Source organism: Castor canadensis, chromosome 12 (genome assembly GCF_047511655.1).
Source record: "Castor canadensis chromosome 12, mCasCan1.hap1v2, whole genome shotgun sequence".
NCBI lineage: Eukaryota > Metazoa > Chordata > Mammalia > Rodentia > Castoridae > Castor > Castor canadensis.
The window spans coordinates 114,408,128-114,421,038 of NC_133397.1; the positions used below are offsets into that span (position 1 = coordinate 114,408,128).

A 12,911-nucleotide genomic window follows, 5' to 3' on the forward strand; every position below is an offset into this window, starting at 1 on the left:
TTGACACTGTTTTAACATCTTCAAAAGCCAGATGATCTTCCTGTTGGTGGCACGTAACACTTCACAAAACAGAAGCAAGCATGCCACATGATTCCTGGGATTAAGTAAACTAGGAAGAAAAATATTCCCTACGGCAGTATTTCTGAAACCTTAATGTCCTCAGGGCCATGTGAGATCTTGTCAAATGCCGATTTTGAAATGGAAAATGTCTGGTTTGAGGCCTGAAGCTGCATGTTTCTAGCAAGCTCACCTGATCACTTGATAGTGCCCATCTTGGTACTACAGGTAGCTAGCAGAGTTGTAAAGGCAAGAGTGTGCAGTGTCTGTGAGGCAACCTGCTAGCCTGCACTCTCATCTTCCCGGGGAAAGGCAGCTGGCATAAGAGCCAGGGGAGAGCTGCCTCATCCTCTCTTGGCTCTAGCAGCTTAGAGTCCATTGCCCAGGGAAGCAGAGTTTATTGCTTCCCTGGGCAATAAGGTCTGCCAGCCAAGTTCACTTACCAAGTGAAGCTGAGTCTCAGGTGGCTCTAGTAGGTCAAGCAGACCCATTCTTCACATCCTTCCCTTTTTGCTTCACAGTCATTCACCAACATTTAGTGAGGACACACTAATAAACTACAAGTTCTGAGGAGTTCAGAGATGAATCAGATTTGGTTCTTGACCTCCAAAGGGAGAAACTCACAGTAGGAAATAGATTAGTAATTCAAAGTACAATATGAAGTGTTAAGCACCAAGGACATAAATATGAAGAAAGAAGAGCTGGGGTCATGGCCCCAAGTGATAGAGCATTTGTCTAACAAGTGCAAGGCCCTGAGTTCAAACCCCAGTATTGTCATAAAAGGAGAAGAGGAAGTAACTACGTACAAAGTGATAAGCAACATAAGGGAACAACACTAATAGCTTCTTGGAGCAGCAGCTATTGGGGAAGCTGAGTGCGACATTCCCACCTTCCTTGAGAAATTTTTTGCCAGGCTCTTTGATACCTTGAAACTTTGGAAATCGAGATCCCACAGCTTAGAGGCTCAACATGGGGAGTGCTTTCCTTGGTCTGTGCCCCTAACCTCCAGCTGTGTGGCACAAGGGAATCCAAGGGAGCGCTATGCCCTTCAGAAGGGTGGAGGTGGCCATTATTTCATCCCGGAGAGCTCCAGAACCAGCACCCTACCGTCTTGCGTCAGAACGCGATCGTTTTCCTCATTACAGGACGTTTGAGTGCTTGCCCTGTGTCCTATTGGCAAAGCTCTTAATTGGCTTGACTTGTCACATTGCTAGACATAAATATGAAAATCCCTAGACTGAGAAGTAGGGCTCCAGTTGGGGTGGGGAGTCCCAGCTAAGGTAGGCAGGACACAAGAGCCTGCAGCTTGCTCTCTCATCCAACTTTTAGGGGAGTGAAGGAAAGACACTGTATCCCAACTTTTTTCCTTTTCTTCGATCTCCTTACAGGAGAAATTTAACAGGCCAAGGGAGGGGCTGAGGAAGAGACCGCAGAGATGGGAAGTGGAATAAGTGCTGAGGACAAAGAATCGGCCAAGAGATCCAGGGAACTGGAAAAGAAGCTGCAGGAGGATGCTGACAAGGAAGCCAAGACTGTCAAGCTGCTATTGCTAGGTGAGTGACATGGGAAGAAAAGCTAGAGAAGAAGGCAGTGCTCCATCCTGCTTTCCCCCATGGGGAGAAGGGAGACAAGTCAGTTTTCCTCTTCTTAACCCAGGCTAGGAGCTGTAGGGCTGAGTTAATATGGAGCCTGTGCAGCTACCCAATGGGGACCCAGAATGCCAAAGTTATTGGAATTTTCTGCTCTTCTTTGAACCAGAAATATTGCAAGGATCCATCTCCAAATCTAATCAAATGTTTAGATCTCCTTTTAGCTTCACAAATACCAAGACCCTTCACCTTGCAGACACCTAATAGGTCATGGAATCAGAAGAGAACAGGACCTTCCCTCACCAATGGATTCTGAAGTCCCACCATGCAGTCTCACCACATAGTCCTAAGGAAAGGTCCACTGGTTCCTTCTCCTTGATTTCAATATCAATTTTGGAAGTAGGGAGCCCTGACAGGAGGAGGAATGGAAGTCCTCCTGACTTTCCTATTAGGTAACTGCCTCTGAAGCCCCTGCCAATGGGAGGTTCATCAACTTGACAAACTCATAAGCAGATCACTGGCGTGTGCTGAGAAAATAAGAGTACATCAGTGGGTCAATCAGGGAAATTAATCATGGCTGTAAATGGAACCAAGATAAGAAACTTTGACATCTGGCTTAGGAAAAAACAAGAACCATCACCACCTATGGTAGTACAGAAGTAGGCTAGCTGGAGCAGATGGACCTGGCTGCACTGGCTGGGTTTTCAAAACCATGAGGACCCTGGGAATTGGAGCAACGAGGCTAAGGTGCCTCCATTCCCCCAGCTTATCTGCGGCACAGCCCAAGGACATTCTCCAGAGGCATATCTCTGTAAGCCAGACCCAGGTTCCAGGGAGTCCAGGAGTTATACAAGGGGATAGAGATGGCAGGGCCACTGAGATCTTTTAAGCCTAAGCTGATTTCTTCTAGGTTTAGGATAAGCAGCTTACAGGAACAAACATTGGCCAAGTGAGAGGGGGTTAAAGGATCAGGGCAGTGTAGACAGAAGGTGAGGACTGAAAGAAATGAGGGGAGTTTTTTTGTTGTTTTGTTTCGTTTTGCTTTTTTTTGGTGGGACTAGAGTTTGAACTCAGGCACTCTACCACTTGAACTATACCTCCAGTCCATTTTGCTCTGGTTATTTTGGAGACAGACTCTCATGAATTATGTGCTTGGGCTGGCCTTGAACAATGATCCTCCTGGTAGCAGCCTCCCAAGTAGCTAGAATTACAGGTGTGAGCCACAGGCACCTGACAGGAATGTGAGGTTTAAATAGGTAAGAGGAGTGTGTGTATAAGGACATTAGAACATTTTAGTCAACAGAGGGAACCATCAAAATGATGAAAAAGTATTTCAGAGAAGTGGCCCAGCTCTCTCCAATCCTAACCAAGACGGCTCATCTGAGTCAAATATGGGCTCTGAGGAAACATGCTAAAGGAATTTCCACATATACATCAGTGGTTCTCTATGGGGAGATTTTGACTTCAGGGCCCTTTGGAAATGTCTGGAGACAATTTTGGTTGTCACAACTAAGAGAGTTCAATGCTACTAGCCTCTAAAGGGTAGAGGCCAGGAATGGTGCTAAGCATCCTATAATGCACAGGGAAACCAGCTGCAAAAAAAGAAAATCCACCCCTAAATGTAAATAGTGCTAACATTTGAGTCAAATGGCCTGAGCTCACGGTGCCAGAATTTGAGGGCAGCAGTCATCCCTACCTGTTCTCCCCTAGCAGGGCTCCCAAGGCAGCACTTCTCAGTGATCATCCACTGGAATGTTTGGGGGGGTGCAGGGGGAACACTGGGGAAATTGGAAGCATGAGCATTTCTCCTTCCAGGTGCTGGTGAGTCAGGAAAGAGCACGATCGTTAAACAGATGAAGTGAGTAGAACAAAGCCCCAAAGGACTGAGGTATTGGGAGATCATAGGTGGGGCTAGAGGAAGTGTCAGAGAACTTGACCTGATTTCCAATGCCCCTGCCTCTTACCCTGCACTTTGGGTCCCCCCAGATTCCCAAACCCTCAGGTATGGTTCTCCCATCCAGCTAAAAGCTAGGTGTCTGGCCCTTAAAGGATCATTCATCAGGATGGCTATTCACCAGAAGAATGCCTGGAGTTCAAGTCTGTCATCTATGGGAATGTGTTGCAGTCCATCCTGGCTATCATCCGGGCCATGCCAACACTGGGCATTGACTATGCAGAACCAAGTTGTACGGTATGTGATTAATGTTACATAGTTAAGGGTGGAAGCAGGAAAGGCTAATGAGAAGAAATGGACCAGAGACCAACAAACTCTGAGGCAAGCTGGGTCAGATCCTCTTAGCCAGCCCTGGAAAAGTAAGCAACCCCTACCTTTACAATAAATGTTTACAAAATCTGCTTTCAGCTTCCTCAGCTTTTCTGCCTTATTTTACCACTAAAATTGCTCCCCTTGGGCTTCCTACCGCCCCCCCGCCCCAGCACTGGGGTTTGAACTCGGGGCTTCATGCTTGCTAGGCAGGTGTTCTTACTGCTTGAGCCACTCCACCAGCTCCCATGGGCTTCTTGCCTTGGCCGTAGAACTTTTAGAAGCTAAAACCTTCCCTCTAGCATTGACCTTTTCCTAGATTTGAATCACTGAAAGAACAAAGGTGACAGGTTCTTGTTTTCCACGTCTATTCTTGGTCAGTCTAGCCTTTAAACTTCTAGTCTCCCTGCAGCAGTCCTTTCAGACTAAGGCTCAAAGCCTGGGAACACCAGAGAAGAAGCACCTGGGACTCAGTTATCCTCTAGGCTTCCCAGAGCTGCATGTATTGCCACCTCTACATTTTGGGAGCACACTCAAAATTAGTATGTCTTCTTCCCATCCTCCTTTTTTTTTTTTTTATTTGAACTCTGGATACCTCCGGCCATTGTCATTCTGGTTATTTTGGAGGTAGGGTTTTGCTTTTTACCCAGGCCAGCCTGAACTGCAATTCTCCTATCTTAAGCTTTTGTGCTATCACTGGGATGACCAGTACAACAGCTTTTTTCCATTTGAGATGGGATCTCACAAAGTTTTTCACTCAGGCTGGTCTGAAACAAGGATCCTCCTGATCTCAGCCTTCCATATAGCTAGGATTATAGGCATGAGCCACAGTGCCTGGGTACTATGTTTTCTTAGATGGACCTTCCATCAGAGACTGCCTCTGCCTTAGGCTTTGATAACAATGCAAAACGCTTTCCATTCGTGGGGAAGGGGGATCCCAGGAACCTCCTGGACAGCCATTACTGCAATGTCCTTCTCAGCCAGGTTTCTGCATTTTACAGGATGATGGTCGGCAGCTCAACAACCTGGCTGATTCTACTGAGGAGGGGACCATGCCTCCCGAGCTGGTGGAGGTCATCAGGAAGTTGTGGAATGATGGTGGAGTACAAGCCTGCTTTGACAGAGCTGCAGAGTACCAGCTCAATGACTCGGCATCTTAGTAAGTCTGGGAAGGAGATGGGATGATACTTAAGCAATCTTCCAAGAGAAATCTCACACAACAAAAGCATTGAAAGCTAGAAATCCACAGTCTGAATTTAATGCCACAGGGCTATTTTCCATTTCCCACTATTCTACATTACTTTACACTGGCTCTTTGCAGCCTACAAAGCTGAAGACACAAAATTCAAATCAGAAGTGCTTTGCATAGCAGGCCCCAATCCAGTTCTCTTCAGACATACACTCAGGACCAGGCATGGTGTTACACACCTATAACCCCAGCTACTCCAGAGGTAGAGCAAGGAGGATCACAATTCAAGGTCAGCCTGGGCAAATAAGTTAGTGAGACCCTATCTCAAAAAACAAGCTGGGCATGGTGGTACACAAAATCCAGCTACTTGGGATCCTCCATAGGAGGATCTCAGTCCAAGGCTGGCCCAAGTATGAGACCCTGTCCAAAAAATAACCTAAAGCAAAAAGTACTGGGAGCATGATTTAAGTGGTAGAGTGCATGCCTTGCAAGCATGAGACCCTAAATCCAAGCCCCAGTACCACCAAGAAGAAAAAAAAAAGCACCCTCAGACACTGCTAGGGCAAACCAAAGGAAGGTTTAGAGAACAAACCTCTGCCTTAGGCTTTGATTACAATGCAAAACGCTTTCCATTCATGGGGAAGGGGGATCCCAGGAACCTCCTGGACAGCCATTATTGGAAGGAATTAGAGATAACTTGAGAAACTAGTTCCAAAAAAATAAGGGACAGAGAGTTTATCAAACCTACCCCCAACAGTATTATCACAAATGGACATGAGCTTCAGAGTCAAATGGACCTGTGTTTAATCCCCATCTGACACCTAATCTTGACATAATGCTGTCATTTATTATCTCTGGAATGCTCCCTTACTAGGTAAGTTTTTATTAACTACTAGGTAGTTTCTATTAACTCCATTTTAGAGAAGAAAAACTAAAGTTCAGTAAAGTAAATTAACTTGCCCAAGGTCATACACATAAATAGTAGAGGTTAGATTTGCGTTCAGGGGTGCTTGACCCTGGATATAGTATACCAAAATGCCTTTATTTGAGACAGGATCTCGCTTCGTAGTCCAGACTGGCCTTAGCCTCCTGGGTGCTAGGACTTACAGGCCTCCATCACCACACTCTGCTCCTCAGTGCCTTTTCATCTTTCTTGCTTTCCTTTTTTTTTTTTTTTTTGGTACTGGGGTTTGAACTCAGGGCCTACCCCTTCAGCCATTCCACCAGCCCTTTTTTGTGAAGGGTTTTTTGAGATAGGCTCTCCAGAATTATTTGCCTTGGCTGGCTTCAAACTGCGATACTCCTGATCACTGCCTCCTGAGTAGCTAAGGTTATAGGTGTGAGCTGCCAGCACCTGCCTTCATTTCATCCTATTTACTCTTATTTTTCCTTCCCTCTTCACCTAAGTCATTTCACTTCACATCTGCCTTCTTCCTACCCTTTTTTAGCTTTCTTCTTTATGGCAACTTTCAAACATATATAAAAGTGAAAATATATACTGAATTACTTAGTTTTAACAATTAACTCATGGCCATTCTTGATTTTACCTCCACCCCCACTGGATTATTTTAAAGCAAATCTCAACTATCATTTTGTCCTAAAAATTTCATTATGCATCTCTAAAATATAAAAAAACCACAGTATCATACCTAAATATTTAACAATTCCTTAATATCTTCAAATATCAAAATCAGTGTTTAAATTTCCACAATTATCTCAAATGTTTTCCCTCAATTCCAATCAATCAATCATTCAAAGAGCTAGAAAGGCTTAGTCAGGCAAAACCCAAGGAAGTTATCTGACTAGACTTACATGGACAGAAAGGCTGCCTCAAACAGGCTTGTGCCTCACCCTGCTACCCACTTTTATAAGGACTCATGAGGGTTTGAAGAAAATGCTACATTTAATGTTGTGGATTCCAGTCCTGGTTCTGTTGCCACATTAATTGTGCGACTCTGGGTTAAGACACTCGTCTCCATTGGCCTTGGCAAATGTAATGCCATCAATGTCAAATCATTTTTTTCTAGCTACCTGAACCAGCTGGATCGAATTACAGACCCTGACTACCTCCCTAATGAACAAGATGTGCTCCGATCCAGAGTCAAAACCACAGGCATCATTGAAACCAAGTTTTCTGTCAAAGACTTGAATTTCAGGTGGGTATGTGGTTTCCTGGAGCAATCCTACGAAAGGGGCACAGACATGCTTCTTGGCCTTTGCTGAAGCCTACTCCGAATGACTGTCCTACTTCTACTTTCCTCCCCACTTCCAATTTTGCTAACTGGCCCAAAAATGGCCACCTCTTGGAGTGACCACCAAGGCATGCCTATGAGAATAGCTGCTTCTTCCCATAGGATGTTTGACGTGGGAGGGCAGAGATCAGAAAGGAAGAAGTGGATCCACTGTTTTGAAGGAGTGACCTGCATCATTTTCTGTGCAGCTCTCAGTGCTTATGATATGGTGCTGGTGGAAGATGATGAAGTGGTGAGTGGCCTTTGCATCAAGCAGCTTCAGTGGAGTTAAGTTTCGCTGTGACCCTTTCTCTAAGCCATGTGCCATTCCAATGCCTCAACTGGGTGATTTCAGCTAATACTGACAGCCTAGCTGCCCTCTAACAGGTCAATCAAGTTCTTATGTAAACATCCATAGCGTGTGTAGAACTGGGGTTTGAACTCAGGGCTTCACACTTGCAAAGCAGGTGCTCTGCTGCTTGAGCCACACCTCCAGTTCCTTTCTGCTCTGGCTATTTTGAAGATGGGGTCTCTCAAACTACTTGCCTGGGCTGGCCTTAAACCTTGATTCTCCAATTCCAGCCTCCTAAGCAGCTAGGATTACAGTGGCCTAGAGCCACTGGCACTAGGCCTGTGTTCATTTTTTTTTTTTCAAGTACTGCAGTTTAAGTTCAGGTCCTCATGCTTGCTAAGGTTGCTCTACCACTTGAACCACTCTCCCAGCCCCTTTTTTGAGTTGGGTATTTTATTTATTTGTTTGTGTGTTGGTATTTTTGAGACAGGGTCTCCCTTTGATTTTGCCAGGCCGGCCTAGAACTGCTATCCTCCTGAGCCCAGCTGTATGTTAGCATTTTAAAGCTCCAGATTTATTGAGAGTGAGCTTGGTATCAGATTAGGCATCCAAGTAGCCCTTGGCCATCACAAAGCTCAAAAGATGAAGTGAGTATTAGAAAGGTAAGGACTCATCAAGTAGGCAAAGCAATTAGTTATATTCTGTCAAGCTGCCTATGAAGTAAAGAATGGGAGATGAGCTGGTGAAGTGGCTCAAATGAAGTGTGAGGTCCTGAGTTCAAACCCCAGTGCCACCCCAAAAAAAAAAAAAAAAAGCGAGAGAGAATGGGAGGTGAAAACGGCGGAGCAAAACAGATTACATATGTTATGTATGTCTTTTTTTTTTGGCAGTACTGGGGATTAAACCCAGGGCCTCAAGCGAAGCTGGGATTATAGGCTTGGACCACCTTGCCTGACTGGTACCTTTCCCTTCTCCCTTCCTTTTTCTCCCTTCCTTTTCCTCCCTCCCTTTCCCTTCCTTCTTTCTTTTCCTTTTTTCTTTTTCCTTCCTTTTTTCCTTTTGTTAGTACTAGGGACTGAACCCAAGGCATCATGAAAGCTAAGCAAGTGCTCTACCATTTGAGCAATACCTCTAGTCTTTTTGTTTTTATCTGGTTTTTGAGATGGGATCTCAAAAACTTTGCCAGAGCTGGCACTAAACCTCTTTCCTCCTATCTCTGCCTTCCAAGTAGCTGGGATCACAGATGTGCACCACTACACCCAGCTGATGTGTACCTTTATACAATATAATAAAGGGGTTGAACTACTAACCTCACTGAGAAGCCTAAAAATGTACTGAGTGTCAACATAAATAAGGAGAGACTGGTACACCAGGTTTCTCACGTGCCAAATAAATTGGCAGCTGGAGGACCAAGTGATTCCCTCTAAACTGTAAAGTTCTGTCAAGACAAGTGTCAAAGCCTAGCTAGTTACCTTCCAAGTTTGATATAAAGGATATCAAAGTGTGAAAGCATTAATTTTGCATAAATATCTGTTCCACAAATGGAGGCCAACAGCCTACTAATGGAAAACAAAGCTTCTATCCTCCCATCCCTTGCTCCAGCTTCAGTTCTCAGTTCTCCTCCCTTCTCCTTTATAGTTCAAGTTCACATTACAGCACTCAGATACAGTCTTACTAACTCACTTTCTCAGATCTCTTCCATCTTGAACCCTGAAATCTTAAAGGGCTTTGCAGGAGTATTAACAGGGATTTAATTTTGGCTGTTCTCCAAAAGCAGGCTGGAGTAGGGGCACTGGGCAACTTCCAGACTTTGCATATATATAGTACCTCTCTCTCTCTCTCTCTCTCTCTCTCAAGTAGCAATCAGAGAAAATAAGAGACATGCTGGTGCTGTGGCAATGGGACATTCTCACTCTGTGGCACCAGAACCAAAATATCCATGTCATGTTCCTGCCCCAACTGAGTTCTGGGTTGTCATGACAGAGCTTGTCAAAATATCTTGGAGCTGCAAGTGGGCATATGCTAACTTGGACCTGGGCTTCAAACCTGTAACAGCAGCACTTATGGATGTTGGGAATCCTTACTTGTGCCCTGGTTGTCAAAGATTTGTATACCTGTATGCCAGCCACTACCATGGAAACCACAGATGTCTTCATTTAACTTCCATAATAACCCTAAAGGAAACTGAGACTCAAGAGATGCTCAATAATTTCCCCCCAAGTCTCACAGCTATTAAATGATAGAAAAGGAAATTAGAAAGCATCTAGATGTGTTTGGTTTTCCTCTACAACATTAAAAGATGATAAGCTCTTTCCTGCTTTCCTTTTACATTTGCGTTTCCAAAGGAAGCAACAGTAAACAGACAGACGTGCCATACATCCAATCTGATCTTTCCAATGGTGTTTCCTCTCACTAGAATCGTATGCATGAGTCTTTGCATCTGTTCAACAGCATATGTAACCACAAGTTCTTCGCGGCTACATCCATTGTCCTCTTTCTCAACAAGAAGGACCTCTTTGAGGAAAAAATCAAAAAAGTCCATCTCAGTATTTGTTTTCCAGAGTATGATGGTAAGTGTCAACTGCGGCAGACAACAGTAATGCCTTTTAGAAGTAACTCACAGTTGCCTCATTCCCTATGCCACGGAGACACAAAGGAACTTGTCTTAAGGGAGAAACTTAAGCATTCAGATATGAGGTTTAAAAAAATGTCTGGAATAGAGCAGCCATTAGATATGAGAGCCTTTGACTATTCAAAGCATATCTACTAGAAACCAAATGTGGAGTCAGAGACCTTTCTCCTCAATTTCACTGCTCCATCTGAGCAGCACCAGAGTGTAATACTGAGAACTTTCTCTCTCCAAAAACAGGCCCCCAACTGTATTTGTCCAACATAACATATTGGAAAGCAGGTCAGTCACCTAAAAAGTGAGTAAGCACCTAAGAAAGGTTAACTTATCCCATTCTTCACTATTTTTCTGAAAAACCAGGAAACAACTCCTATGAAGATGCGGGGAATTATATCAAGAGCCAGTTCCTTGACCTCAATATGAGAAAAGATGTCAAAGAAATCTACAGTCATATGACCTGTGCTACTGATACACAGAATGTCAAATTTGTATTTGATGCAGTTACAGATATCATCATCAAAGAAAACCTCAAGGATTGTGGGCTTTTCTAATACCATTCCTCAGGTTAGAATCTGAGTAATCTCAACCAGAAAGTTATAGGGCGATAGGCCATGACATGAAGAATGATTCCATTCTGTATTGGAGACGGAGAATGCATGACTACGACTGTATCTCATGTGTTCTAAGTGGGATAGCTGGTACAGGTTAAAGAGCACAAGGCTGGGAGTCCTAAGACCCATGTTCCAGGTACTCATTCTAGTTAATACAAGAATATGAATACTTCATTTTTCTGCGTTTCAAATCCCTCATCTAAAAAACGAAGATAACTTTTCTAACCTACTTCACACAGTTATTCTGGAGCACAAACCTAACTGAAGGGAAGGCACATAAAAGCTGTGTAGTTCATCTCAGAAACCAAGCCTACAGAAAGGCTGCAATTTATTACATTCAAAATCTGGTTTTTAGAATGAATTATCCCAATAAACTATCCTAAGCATAATGGCAAGTCTTCCCCTACAGTCTGCAATAAACTATTCAAAACGAGACCTCAGTAAACTTACCACTCCCTTTTTACTAATAGATCTCTATGTGCCTTATTTCACAGATCTGTATCACTGGATAGGAGATGTGAGATGTTGGTTTCTAAGGCACACACATCCAGAAATCTTATTAAGCATAGATTATCTCTCTGTTCCCCAGGCTGCCAAATACACTGAGTTTCCTTTATCTCTATAAATAACTGCTTTGCTATCGAAGACACTTTCTGACTATACTTGGAGGACACCAACACACTCCCACTTACGATTTTATTGCTGCCACTTTTGTATCATAGAATTTAGAACAAGTGAGCAATCTAAAATTTTCATGTCAACTGCTGCATATCTCAGAACAAAAAAGACTGCTGAGCTTGCTTTAGGCACTGAAAATCTTTGCAGTTGGGTCCATGAGAAGCTGGCTGCAAACAACACCCCCTCCCCATGGATTAAGGAGGAAATTACTCCTTTGAACTCTTCTGAGGGGAAATGAAGCTTGCATTTATCTTGACAGGAGGTGGAGAAGTCAGGTATAGATTTAGCATTTACAACCACTAGTGAGGAAAGCTCTTGGCATCCAAGGTTTAGTATATAAAAGAAAAGTGTCAATTAAAATGAAAATCTGCTCCTTGCCAGAAACACCCATTCACAAGTAGGCTGCTTCCAGCAATATGAGCTTGAAATACAATAAAGGATAAATTTGCTATTAAAATTGGATTTGTTTAATAGTCTTTCTGATTTCCTAAAACTAAATAAATACAAACTTGTGAGGGGAATTACCACAGGAACTAGTCTGGCTATACCTACTCATTTAAAAACTTAAGTCGCTCCAGTATGCCAAGAAAAATTTAAATATATACCTAGGCCAAAAAAACAAACCTGGTTGGACTGGAGGTGTGGCTCAATTGGAAGAGTGCCTGCTTTGCAAGTGTGAAGGCTGGAGTTCAAATCCCAGTCCCCTCCACCACCACACACAAAAAAAAAACCTGGCAATTTTTTTTTTTTCTTCTTTTTTGAGATGGAGATGTGTGCTGCCCAAGCTGGTTTTAAACTCATGGGCTCAAAGAGATCCTCCTACCTCAGCCTCTGAATAGCTAGGCCTACAGGCATGCACCACCATACCCAGTACAGAATATTTTAAAAATGCATAAAATAATTTTCAGAGAATTACAGAGGAAGTCAGCATAATAAATAAAATTTTATCTGCAGACTCTCCAGAGCTCTGAAGCCCCAAGGTAAGAACCCTCAGCTGCCACATGCTACTGGCTCACACCTTTAATAGCTATTTGAGGAACCGAGATCAGGAGGCTCAAGGTCAGCTAAGCCAAAAAAAAAAAAAAAAACTCAGGGGACCCCCATGTCAACAAAAAGAAGTTGGACACGGTGATGCACACCTATCATCCCTCCACAGAAGGAACCTAAAATAGAGAAATTGTAGGTCAGTCCAGCTTGGGCAAAAGACCCTATCTCCATAACAAGCAGAGCAAAAAGACTAGCGGCATGGCTCAAGTGGTACAGTGCCTGCATAGCAAACTCAAAGCCCTGAGTTCAAATTCCATACCAGCAAAACAAAAAACAAAAGCTCTCAGCTCAGCTCTGAACTTATCTATCCAGGCTCCAAACATAA

At 43.6% G+C, this 12,911-nt stretch overlaps 1 protein-coding gene across 1 annotated transcript; it reads left to right on the plus strand.

The window, feature by feature from the left end:
- Positions 1 to 1,350: 1,350 nt before the first annotated feature.
- Positions 1,351 to 11,004, plus strand: Gnat2 (G protein subunit alpha transducin 2). Its single transcript, XM_020167411.2, has 8 exons — positions 1,351 to 1,610; positions 3,462 to 3,504; positions 3,696 to 3,837; positions 4,911 to 5,068; positions 7,126 to 7,254; positions 7,453 to 7,582; positions 10,038 to 10,191; positions 10,611 to 11,004. Exons 1-8 carry the CDS (start codon positions 1,493 to 1,495, stop codon positions 10,799 to 10,801), a joined length of 1,065 nt encoding a protein of 354 aa, XP_020023000.2. The 5' UTR covers positions 1,351 to 1,492; the 3' UTR covers positions 10,802 to 11,004.
- The last annotated feature ends 1,907 nt before the right edge of the window (positions 11,005 to 12,911 follow it).